This window comes from Medicago truncatula, chromosome 7 (assembly GCF_003473485.1).
Source record: "Medicago truncatula cultivar Jemalong A17 chromosome 7, MtrunA17r5.0-ANR, whole genome shotgun sequence".
NCBI lineage: Eukaryota > Viridiplantae > Streptophyta > Magnoliopsida > Fabales > Fabaceae > Medicago > Medicago truncatula.
Window position 1 is genome coordinate 47,991,502 of NC_053048.1, and position 12,844 is coordinate 48,004,345.

Genomic DNA, 12,844 nt, shown 5'->3' on the forward strand with positions numbered 1-12,844 from the left:
TTTACAATAAAAAAAATGTTAATTAAAAAATTACAAATTATTCATGAATAAATCATCCATTTTTATTATTTTTCTTTTGTATTCAATCAAATAATTGCAAAGCAAGATTATTCATATAAATATCAATTATACATGTCATACGAGAATTATTTATTTTTTCTTCTTTTTTCTTCTATTCACGTTAGACACGCATTAAACACATCTATAAAACATATAGATGTGTATGTAAGGTTAAAGATATTAATAACTTTATTTACATCAGTTTTAACTTTTCGAAAGCAAATAGACGAATGCATTCTTTTCCTCAATTTAGATATTTTATTAATAAACATTTATATTTTAACAAGGGAATTTCTACGGTACACTTACAAAGTGAGGTGTACCGATACTATTGCTTTATAATTTTATAAATTAACGATAATTTTTTATGATATAAATAGTTATTTGTTAATATTTATATTTTATAGAACATCATTTCATAAGAAAAAAACATCATTTCAAATTGTTTATAAGAATCATAATAATTTTTTTTACATATTATCATAAAAAATAATCAATGTTTTCAATTATGAGTGATAAAAATTCAAAAAAAAATTATTTTATTTCATTGACACTTTTGATGAATAAGATTTAGTTATTATAATTATAAATGATAAAAAATAATATTTTTCTTCAAAAAAACAACTAATTTAACTATTAATTTAAAGAGTAAGTGTACCAATAAACTTAAATATATTATTTGTACCATAGAATTTGTCTTTTTAATAAATGAATAAATAAGTAAAGGGTTGTGTTAACCGGTACCCCTGGAACAGTGGTTAAGGTATCTAACAAAGGAAAAATTTAATAAAAAAAGAGATTTTTTTGACTTTTGTAACTTGGAACATCGGTTAACATTTTCCATAAGTAAAGAGGCCCTTCCTTCCATAAAAACAAGGGAAATGGAGGGAGAGGACCAATTTTTTCTTTCATTCCACGAATACACGGTTTTCTTTACTTTTCTTTACACGGTTTGGTGAAACACTTGAACTGAAACTACTAACGTGCAAGAAGCTGAGTACAACGTCAAGGGTGCTTCCCTATTTATTAGTTTGGTGTACTTTTGTTGTTTTCTTTACTTTTTCAGCCAACTACCAACAAGAAAAAAAACTATACTACGGTAAAAAAAATTAAGCTAATTCACACGTCACACCCTTTGACTTGGAAATTAGATAGATTGAGAGAATTGTTGTTGACACATTGCATAAGACTGCGGCACATAAATAAAATACATTTTTGCTTCTCGGTAGTTAACTGCAGAAGAATTTAATAATCGGGTGTAGTTAACTGCCGAGGAAAACTTCGGTAGTTAACTGCCGAGGATCTTCTGCTACAAATCTGGAGGAAGCTCTCTCATCCATTATTCATCTCATCTTCCAATTTTTTTTTTCTTCAAATCTTTCTAAAAAACCCAACCAAATCCAACCAAATTTATTCAACAAAATCACAAGTAAGTAATTATAATGCTATTAAATTACATTTTAGTTGTTATAAATGTTTTTATTTTTTAGTTTTTGAGTAGATTTATTTTATTTTTGTTTTTGAGTAGATTTACATAGTATAATTCATTTTTAGAGTAAATATTAGTTGCTTAATTTAGTTAAAATGTTTGTATGATGTTTATGTTATAGTTTAAAATTTTAGGGTTATATTTTAATTTGGTGTTTTATATTTATTTTTTTATTTTAGTTTTTAATTAGATTTACATATTATAAATCATTTTTAGATTAGATGTTAGTTGATTAATTTAGTTAAAATGTTTGCATGATGATTATGTTATAGTTTAAAATTTTAGGGTTATTTTTTAATTTGGTGTTTTATATTTATTTTTTTATTTTAGTAAGAGTATATGATTTATTTTAAGAGTAAATATAAGTTTAATAATTTTGTTATATTTTATGTTATAACAAAAAAAAATGTTAAACATAAGTTGAATGATTTATGTTATAGTATATGATTAATTTTTTTATTTTAGTAAGAGTATATGATTTATATAATTTTAGGGTTATTTTTATGAGTTTTAGAGTCTATGTATAATGTGCACATCAAGTGTTTGATGAAATGTTTGAATGAGTTTTTCGTTGATTTTTTTTAATTTCTTATTGTGTAGATTTGAAACAATGGCCGGGTGGATCGACGTTCATGCACAATTTAACGGTGGAGAACCTCAGAGGTTGAAGGTTCGGTGCCTTGGTGTAACATTAAGAGGTCTCAAGTGACTGAATTCAACCAAGGAGTCAACCCTAGAGACAGAAGGAGGATGGAACACGTTCGGTATAAACGTCCAACGCTCGACGAGGTGAGAGTATCATTCACTTGGGTGGAATTAACGAACGACGAAAACGCGACGAGCATGTTTTGGGAGCACAACATGTTCCAGTGGATCGATATGCGGGTGACGTTGCTGAGATCAACTGAAGATATCATCAAAAGTTTGATTCCGCCAGAAGATCGTCATTAGGTACGAAATGAATGCACCTTCCAGCTACAACAATTGTCTTCCTTTGAATGGGGTAATTCAAACTTGCAAAACGGCAAGTCTCTAATATTCGACCGACATTCCCATTGTTCCTGTCAAAAGATTAAATTCTTGTTAGGTCGGTTTAAATGAAGGTATTGAAGTGTCAAGGAATGGACCGCATTCTTTTGAAGTTTAAATGAAGGTTTAACTACCGAGGTTTTCCTCGGCAGTTAACTGCAGCCGATTATTGAATTCTTCGACAGTTAACTACCGAAGAACAAAAGCGTATTTTACTTATGTGCATCAGCCTTATGCAATGTGTCAACAACAATTCTCTAGGTAGAATACCCTTTTCACGTTCACAATAAGTTTATTTTATTTTATTTTCTTATCTAAAATAAAAAAATAAAACAATTACTACTCCGCAACATGTATTTATGATTTGTGTTGAAATGAACCTTAACACACGTCATGTCTTCCGTATATCACGGGTGCAATGCTTAAATCCAAAACCAAAACAAAACACCCTTTCCTCTTTGAGGTTTCACACAGCAAGCAACAATTCTTCCTTCAGTTTTTTCTTTTGGTCCTAAAATTCTAGAGGAATTTTCACTATACTACTTTTCTTTTTTTGTTGTAAATTAAGGTCACCAACCAGGTCTTGTTCAGCTTCTATTCATTCTCAAAAGAAGGAGGATCCTCACTACATCAATAGGTCAGTTTCAACTTCATCAATTTCTATCAAGCTGTGCAAATAATTAGTTGCATATGATATGATATGACCCAAAATATACACAAATTTTTCCTTCAGTACGGATGCCAAATTTGGAAAACTTTCTATTCTTACGCTTATTTGCATATTTCACCAATTTTGTAACTTTTTTCCTTTTTATATAAATTCCTTGGAGCTTTTATATATGTTTTTGGTTATGGTTGTCTGAATTTCGAACTGTTGACAGCTACTTTTGATTCTGAATCTGAAGCTGTTTGATGCAAGTAGGTGTGTTCAATTTAATTTCACAAGTTTTCATTCTTGATTTTCGATGTCTACTTCATGTCGTCTGTTTCTCAAGTTTCTTGTTTCCCTTATGAAAATGCAGTCTGGTCTGGTATTATGAAGTGTTTTCCATTCCACTCTAGTGATAAGAAAGATGAACCTAAAGGCTTGCAATCCGCATCTGGTCGTTCTGACAGTTCCACATATGTTGACGTTGAAGGTAGAAGATGTGGTTCTGAATTGAATTCTCAGGATATCTCGGATAGTGGCAGCGTTGAATCCCTGAGGAGGAATGCACCTCCTAATTTGTCCCAAAGACCTAGTAATCTTAGAGTGTTTACTGTCTCTGAATTGAAATCGGCCACGAAGAATTTCAGCCGATCGGTTATGCTTGGAGAGGGTGGTTTCGGGTGTGTTTATCAGGGAGTAATTAGAAGTGTAGATGATCCATCTAGAAGAATTGAGGTTGCGGTTAAACAACTTAGTAAAAGAGGAGTGCAGGTAAGGGTTTTCCTTATGTTATTCTGGTTTTGATTCATAGCTATTCTAATCAGTTGCTCTTTCAATATTAAGATAAGTGTTGCTATCTCATAGTGTATAGTAAGTTATTCTACTCTGCTGTGCGTATTATCTGTTTTATGATCATATAAATAATTGAATACACAATATGAATTGTCACACTCACATAGGTTGCTTCAGGTAGACATAGTCACGTGTTTCAATAATATTTCCTTTTAGAGTATGACTCATATTTGTTGATAAGTAGAAAGACACTCTCGCTACGCGTCTATCATTTGGGCTTGGCCCACTCTCGACTAGGGTCGAGGAGTACTGGGGGTGCGGGTGGCTAAGCCCTCCGTATTGCTTAGGGACTTGTAAAGTGAATTGTGGTATTTAAACAAAGTTTTGTACTCTGTATAATTCTAACTTTCATTGCATGATAGAAAAGTACGATGACCACTCTGGTCTCAGAGACGTGGGCATAATTGGCCGAACTTTGTGATCAACCATTGTGTTCAAGTGACTTTATCTGCTTACTTTAGAACTGGATTTCCCATTCTTCAAGATTTTATGGATTAATAATTAAAAGTTTCATGTTGTTTACACCTTGTTGTCCTTACTTGAGGCATGAACGTTTTTGTTGTCAAGTGAGCTATGCAAGATAGGAATCAGGTGTTAATCTTGTTGCTTAACTTTTGGTTTTCAGGGGCATAGGGAATGGGTGACAGAAGTGAATGTTCTGGGAATTGTTGAGCATCCCAATCTTGTGAAACTAGTGGGATACTGTGCCGATGATGATGAACGAGGAATCCAACGGCTTCTGATTTATGAATACATGCCAAACAGAAGTGTGGAACATCATTTATCTCACCGAGCAGAGACTCCTCTCCCATGGAATAGGAGATTAAAAATAGCACACGACGCAGCTCGTGGATTAACATACCTGCATGAGGAAATGGATTTTCAGGTATAGGTTTATAGCATAACTTTCCTAAATTCCTATTCAATTTAATTAAGTGTGTTTGGATAGCGAAAATTGTTTTTGATTGGATCCTTCCCAAGCAGCCAAACTTGAATACTTTGAACATATTTTATTTACTATTCAGATCGGTGAAGTTGATTAATGCCGTGCTAACTGTCTGCACATTATTGTTTAGATAATTTTCAGAGATTTCAAATCTTCAAATATCCTTTTGGATGATCAGTGGAATGCAAAGCTATCAGACTTTGGGTTAGCGAGACTGGGACCATCGGATGGACTAACTCATGTTTCAACAGCGGTATATATTTTTATTAATCTATAATTTTGTCGATAGAGATGTTGAGATATTGTTAACGTATGGGTAGAATGGGGAGATGTAATTGCTTTGTATATTTTCTAGTGACTATTTACATCTGAAATGGTCACTAAAGCATTTGGGTCCCACCTAAATTTGGTAGGTTTAAGCAAAAAAATGAAACTTGTTAAAAATACGTGTGTAAGAGAGAGTGTGTTACTAGCATTTTTATTGCTTACATACCACTTACCAACCATTATAAGTGGAATCCAGTGACTCGAATACACCACTTATGTTCAAATTGCTGTTTATGTTCATCAGGTTGTTGGAACAATGGGGTATGCAGCTCCTGAATATCTCCAAACCGGACGCCTTACATCAAAGAATGATGTATGGAGCTACGGTGTTTTCCTTTATGAACTCATTACTGGCAGGCGCCCTTTAGATCGAAATCGCCCCAAGGGTGAACAAAAGTTATTGGAATGGATAAAGCCATACCTATCAGATACAAAGAAATTTCAACTGATATTGGATCCAAGACTTGATAAGAAACAAGTTATCAGATCAGCACAGAGACTTGCTACGATAGCTAACCGATGTTTAGTTAAAAACCCGAAGAATCGGCCAAAGATGAGCGAGGTTTTGGAAATGGTGAATGGAATAGTAGAATCATCATCCGACACTAATTCACAACTACCCTTGAAGAATGTTTCGAGAATAGAAGTTTCTCATGAAACTGAAATGAGGAACACAAAGAAGCGGACCATGGATCAGAAGCCTAGAGAAAGTAATTGGTTCGTTAGGTTGTGGAGACCAAAGCTTATAAGAACATGAAATACACAGTGATTATTGAGCCTGAAGTGAAATGGTTGTCAGTTCAGATATAGTTTTAAATTGTTACAATTTACTTGTATCTTGTAATTTTACCGGTTACATTTAAAAGTCCTTAGAAGTTTTGCAGAGTTTAACATCAAACACACAAAATGCATGGATGGTTCTTGCATGGAAATTCAGTTTTAAATCCAGGGAAGAAAATCCTGTCCAGAATTTGCATAATCCTTGTGCTGTTGTATTTTATTTAATTTTGATCCCTTGTATGTAAATAAGCTATTTTTTTATCCATAATTTTGTCAATACAGATATTGAGATACATGCAGAGATGTAATTGCTTTTTATCTTTTCTAGTGACTATTTATAACATTTGGGTGATAGCAATTACCAACACACTATTCCTAACACACTATCTCTCATTAGTTGAAATTCAGATCATGATTTGCTACAGTTGACAAAACCACACAGTTTTGTTTCGGTGATTGTTTGATTAAGATCAAATGGTCTTGATTTCAACTCGATATTTTAAGAGTTAAACAATTAAAATTAAATCTATTTTTTTGAACCGTCTGATCAAGATCAGACGACTAACAATATCCTGACCGCATGAATGTAGAAAAAAGTCAACTACAGTGAATCGTATTTCTTGAAATTCAAATAGATTCCATGTAGTTGACTTTTACATCAGTCCGCGGATGGGAGTGTCAAGGAGCTCATAAGAATAAGGAGTTCGATTAGCGTTCTTTCTTTCCGGTTCTCATCCCAACTCGTTCGATTAATGGTGTTGCTGTCAGCCCTGTTCTTGGAGATCTGGGATGGAGGGACGCAAGATAGAGCAAGAGGTTTTCGCCCTTTTGATTTGATTAGGCAACTTTTACACACGGGAACTTACGAATAATGATTCCCTTTGACAGGAACTTGCTTATAAGAGACTCTCTTCGATGCAACTCAAAGGAAGTCGCTCCTAGAGTCCAGAGAGCAAGCAGCCAACGGTCGGAAGATGTTCAAGACTAGCGTGACCAGAACCTCTGAGGATAGAAAGCCCGCTGCTTACCAGATTATGCTAGCAACTTCACACCGACAGAGAGCAAAGATAAGGCGGAATGGAGACCATAGGTCTCCGCGCCGACTCAAAAAGAAAGGTTCTTACTTCGAGAAGACTTACAAAAAGATCATGTGAAAGCTCACAAATTTACAACTTGGTAACAAATATGGTTAATGAATAACACTCACCATAAAAATAAGGCTAAAATATGGTTTTGGTCCCTGCAAATATGCCTCATTTTGATTTTAGTCCCTGTAAAAAAAATTTGTTGTTTTTGGTCCCTGCAAAATATTTTGTTTTTGAAAATAGTCCCTGCAGGGACCTTTCTCAAAATCAAAAGATTTTGCAGGGACTATTTCTCTAATAAATGGGTTCAGTCATCATGTGCCACATGTGCAAATCATCACAAAAGTGGAGCCAGGGACCAAAACCAAAATGAGGCATATTTGCAGGGACCAAAAACAACAAAAAAAAATTACAGGGACTAAAACCAAAATGAGGCATATTTGCAGGGACCAAAACCATATTTTAGCCTAAAAATAAAAATAAAAATTGCCCTCAATCAGTTGCACAATCCGATTCAAGTTGTTCCATTATTTTAAATTTAATTTGTTAGATTAGCTTTCATAGGAATCCTAATTTCTGGGATATTATTCTCATAAAAGTGTTTGGTAAATTCTTGATGTTCCTAGGAAAGTGGGGGGTTTTGTTTGTTTTCAAAATAAAAAATTCTGATTCATTAAACAAATTCTGATTCATTAAACAGGAGAATAAAAAGTTTATAAGTTAAAAAGTTGTTTGTAAATTTCACAGGTATAATTTATTTATTTTTGTCAAAACAAAAACAGCGAAAGACTCGAGTCAAATTAAAAATCTCTGGAAAACAAAATAGGCAAAATTACATATTTTGTCCCTTAGCTTAATTTTAAGTAATAGTTTGGTCCTTTATCTTTTTTCATTACAATTTGATCATTTTGGTCCATTTTTATATTGATTTTCAAGCTTCAAATTTATGGTTTTATTTTCTTATGGCCTTTCAATCTTTAAATTTGTGGTTTTTTATCAATGTTTGCATAAGAATATTAGATTTAAAGCTCGAAAATTCATATAAAAATGGACCAAAAGGATAAAATTAAAATGAAAAAAAGATAAAGGACCAAACTAATTTTGCCAAAGAAATATTAGTCAAATTAAAAATCTCTGGAAAAATTTCTTCCTTTTTTCATGATTATGCATTTTAACGGTTTTAATTTTTGTTGTTTTTTTTCGATTGTTAGTGGATTATGTACCAAAGATTGTTATATTGCATTGTTGTAGAAAAATCTTCCTTTAATCTTAGGAGTTTTGTGTAACACCCCGTTTTCCAACTTAAAAATTTCACATATAAATCAGAGTATTTCAATCTAAACGGAATGTCACACTTCTTTTCATAAAATCATAAATAGAATAAATTAACTATTTATCCTTCAAATTCAACAACATAGTCTTTATTACTTCGCAGCGGAAATTATTTCAACATTTTAAAACAACCTTGGCACAAAGGCCTCAATGTAAAATCTTATAAAATTATTCCAACAACATGTTCATAAAACTTCATAAAATAATACGTAAGGAACAGAAAGCAACAACAAAATTCTCATCCCGTTACGTATCAGAGCAACTAAAACACACGTGAGAGAATCGACTCGCTTCACAGCTAAACTTGATTACCTGCAAGTTACTCATACGAAGAGCAACATTTTCAAGCAGAAGGGGGTGAGATTTCACATTCAATAATAATAAACATGCAATGGACTCAACTTTGTGTATATCAACATACAACTCATCAACATCAACGACAACGTAGACAACGACAACAACAACTGTGCATAAATAATTATGACTTACTCCACAACTTGGTCAACATCAACAACTTATATGATTCTAATACTTTGGAGCAACATCTTACAACTTTATAACTTAGACCAACACTTGCAACTTAATTAATATTCAACAACAACAGAGGCATCACATAAACAACTCACAACATAACAACGTTAATAAATAACAATAACAACTTCAACATCATACATATTCCACATAATGCATAAATATATATCTATAACAAATAACAAATATATCTCTATAACAAATATATTTCTATAACATATATATTTCTACACCAGATAACATATATATTTCTACATCAAATAACAGATATATTTCTACATCAGATAACATGTATATTTCTACACCAAATAACAAATATACTATACTAATAAATACCAACATATAACATAACAAAATATCACTCATCTAATTTCCAAAACAGCCCCCACAACTTAATCTTATTTTATTTTCAAATCTTATTCTATTAAATAATAAAATAAGCCACTTAATAAATCAACAACACATCACAATAATCATATAAATCACATAAGTCATATAAATAGACTCTAAACTCAATAAAATATTCAAATAATAAAATAGGGCGTTACATTTTGGGTTTGTTTTCAAGAAAGATGGGTTTTTTTAGTTGAGGTTGTCATGTTTGCTTGTTTGTTGCTGCGATCATGTTTTTACATTTGATGTATTTTTTTCATAGTCTAGATAAATGCATGCATGTGGATTATAGTAGATGTCATGATGATTGAATTTTAGGTGGTGTGGTAAAGTTGTGACACAATTGTTATTTTAGCATCTGACGATCATGTTTTTACATTTGATGCACTTTTTCATGGTCTAAATAAATGCATGCATGTGAATTATAGTAGAGGTCATGATGATTGAATTTTTAGCTCATGGTAAGGTTTTTACACAATTGTTATTTTAACTTCTGGTACTATAGTTGAAAAAAAAAAAAACTCATGCATGTGGGTTATGACATTGGTATATCATGATTGATGTCATTTTTTTGGTGATTCAATTTTGGGTGGTGCTAAAAATCTAATGAACTAATATTTTAACATGTGGCATTAAATTTTCAAGTTGATGATAAAAACCTTGATTAGTTGTTTGATTTTGTGAGTATTCCTAAAGTTGATTGGTGTAAACTTGTTTTGGTCATATTATTGAGGTCCAGAAAGTTGACGATGCAAAAATTTGTGCATTTAAGATCAGGTTGATTTGATGATATATACAAAAATTGATCACACAAAAATATGTTAGCTTCTGTCGATATCAGAATGAACAAAGGGAATAAAATTAAATTATGTATTGTTGTATTTCTATAGAGGGCTTTCAATGTCAAGGAATTGTGACTACATTAAGGATCTCAAAAATGATTTGGACATGGACATTTGGAAAATAAGATTTATAGTGCTTGATTCTTGAATTGTGACCGGTAGTAATGAGAATCAACGTATGGAGCTCATTATTTGTGATGCAAAGATTAGAGGAGTTAGTTAAGATTTGTTGTCATTTCCTTTATGATTTATCAATGTTACTTATTAGTGTACATTTTGATTTATTTTTTATTTTTTGGTTTCTTTCTCGGATTTAGGATGATCGAGTTCATGTAATAACTCGATATAGAGAATTGGAGCATTGGAAGACTTTGATCGAGGAAAACAAGACCTGTACTTTGTATAATTGTCATGTGTTTAATAATGCATTGCATTTAAGCCCGTTGACCATCCCTTTAAGGTTGTTTTTGGTTCTGGTGCAGAAAGATGACAAGTTAATTAACATTCCTACTCATGAATTTCGCTTTAAATCATTTAAGAAAATTCAAGATGGAAAATTCAAAACTGATGTTATTGTGGGAGAAGATGGAAGACATATTGTGGGAGAAGAGACATTATTTGTGCTTGGGAAGAATAGGAGCACATGTGTGAAAAGAAAGAGTGATGAAATTGAACAAATTGAAACACAACAATCATTGAACAAGAATTAATCTCAAGATAATCGATTCGATTATGCGAATCAGAAAAGGCTTGATTGAAGGTTGAAGATACACTTTTGAGGATGGAACAAATTGTTGTATTTGGGTGTCTGGCACCCTCCAATCTTCCATTGGATCAAGTGCAACACAGATGGCTCAGCAACCAACACGTCATCATCCTGTGGTGAAATCTTCAGGGACAAAGACGCTAAGTTCTTGCTTTGCTTTGCTGAAAACACTGGTATTGGTAGTGCATACCATGCTGAACTTTCAGGGGCTATGAGAGCAATAGAGATTGCAGTGCAGCATCAGTGGACCTCTCTCTGGTTGGAATTTGATTCAACCCTTGTTGTTAATGCTTTCAAAAATCACTCCCTCGTTCCTTGGAGACTCAGAAACCGCTGGACTAATTGTATGCTTAGCATCAGCTCCATGAACTTCTTGGTAACTCATATATATAGAGAAGGTAATAGTTGTGCTGATGCACTAGCTAATTTTGGTCTTTCACTTGATACTAACTATTTGGCTAGAGATCCCTATGTGCATTAGAAGTTTTTACTTTCAAAACAGGCTTGGTTTGCCTTGTTTTAGGTTTGTAAACTTCTAAAGAGGTTTGGTTTGGCCCCCCTCTTTTACATTGTTCTTTTCCTGTTTCTTTGTTTTTTGGTAATATATTTTGGATAGTCTTAACTGGCACCTCACTTAAATGATGTGGATTGCCACATATGCATTGACTTTAGTCAAAATTGATACAAAAGAAAAACCGATACTATTAATTTGTACAAATCAAGTTAACTCCCCATTACTTAGGATAATCCTAGTTTGTACGAAAGAAAAATCGATGAAAGCGAAGAACAACGCTATGTATTATCCGTGATTTCCGCTAACAGCCTTAATTATATCCATTTTTTTTTTTTAGCAATTATATCAATTTATTATTTAAATAAATATATGTAATTGTCAGTTTGTGCTCTCTCGTGTGTTTTCGTGGTGGAACATGTCGTTCCATTTAGCCACAAAGGTGATTGGAGTTGAAAAATAATAATAATATAATAATAATAACATAATTTTCCCATTCCACACAATTCAAGGGGGCGGTCGAAATTAAAATTAGTGAATTATTATTAGCAGGAGCACCGTGCATAACTTGTTTCGTCAAAATTCGTTTTGGAATCGTTCGCACATAGTAGAATTGCACCTTATATCATTACTTTTTTTTAAGTCCATTATTTAGTTTGTTTTCTATTTATTTATTTTAGTGGGTAAACGTGGGTTGTGGGCATATTTCATATTTTTTTTATTTCTCTTTTAATTTAATTAGTGGTAAAAAGAAAATATGTGATTTTATTTACTAATAATTGCACTTCATCAACGTCCTTGCTTTTACATTGAAACATAGTATGCTCTGTACACCAGTAAAACATAGTATGCTCGTTGCATGTAACTAAAATCATAGTAGTTTGTTAATTTGTTTAATTGTTCAAATACTTCACAATCTAAACCCTGTTTTCTTTTTATCTTTTTGCAATTGATATACATTAAAAGTACACTCCAAAAAAGTATAGTAACGTTTTTTTTTTTTTTTTCTTTTTTTCATTAAACCTGTACTAGACGTACAATGCACGAGTGAATTCTAAGGGAATTTCATTTTGAATATCTCTCATATTATTTGTTTAAACAATAAAATATATTTTGAGTTTTAAGAGATTACTAATGGTAACACTTATATTTTTATTGTCTCAAAATAACTGAGTCATTTGCAAAAGAAAATATTGTCTCGAAGTAATTGATCTATTTCATTTTTCAATATAATATTAATTACTTTTTTTCA

The 12,844-nt window shown here is 32.1% G+C and overlaps 2 protein-coding genes across 5 annotated transcripts; both read left to right on the forward strand.

Annotated features, from left to right (window-relative positions):
* The first annotated feature begins 2,963 nt into the window (after nt 1-2,963).
* LOC11430665 (serine/threonine-protein kinase PCRK1) lies at nt 2,964-6,450 on the forward strand. Of its 4 annotated transcripts, none has more exons than XM_003625622.4 (6): nt 2,964-3,215; nt 3,460-3,500; nt 3,601-3,998; nt 4,705-4,965; nt 5,156-5,278; nt 5,597-6,450. In XM_003625622.4, exons 2-6 carry the CDS (start codon nt 3,491-3,493, stop codon nt 6,107-6,109), a joined length of 1,305 nt encoding a protein of 434 aa, XP_003625670.1. In that variant the 5' UTR covers nt 2,964-3,215; nt 3,460-3,490; the 3' UTR covers nt 6,110-6,450. The 4 variants fall into 4 exon arrangements, with proteins under 4 accessions (XP_003625670.1, XP_013449996.1, XP_024627151.1 ...); XM_013594542.3 differs by having other exon boundaries at nt 3,460-3,496; XM_024771383.2 differs by lacking the exon at nt 3,460-3,500.
* Nucleotides 6,451-11,047: 4,597 nt separating this feature from the next.
* LOC120577086 (uncharacterized) lies at nt 11,048-11,562 on the forward strand. Its single transcript, XM_039828018.1, has 2 exons — nt 11,048-11,075; nt 11,165-11,562. The coding sequence occupies exons 1-2, from the start codon at nt 11,048-11,050 to the stop codon at nt 11,560-11,562; spliced, it is 426 nt and encodes a 141-aa protein (XP_039683952.1).
* Nucleotides 11,563-12,844: the final 1,282 nt, after the last annotated feature.

Bases quoted from the DNA above. Each gene is read 5' to 3' on its own strand.
- LOC11430665 (XM_024771382.2), top strand. From the start codon at position 3,555: ATGTCGTCTGTTTCTCAAGTTTCTTGTTTCCCTTATGAAAATGCAGTC. The intron at 3,999-4,704 runs GTAAGGGTTTTC...TTTGGTTTTCAG, and splicing joins TTAGTAAAAGAGGAGTGCAG to GGGCATAGGGAATGGGTGAC. The intron at 4,966-5,155 runs GTATAGGTTTAT...ATTATTGTTTAG, and splicing joins ATGAGGAAATGGATTTTCAG to ATAATTTTCAGAGATTTCAA.
- LOC120577086 (XM_039828018.1), top strand. From the start codon at position 11,048: ATGCGAATCAGAAAAGGCTTGATTGAAG. The intron at 11,076-11,164 runs GTTGAAGATACA...AGTGCAACACAG, and splicing joins CAGAAAAGGCTTGATTGAAG to ATGGCTCAGCAACCAACACG.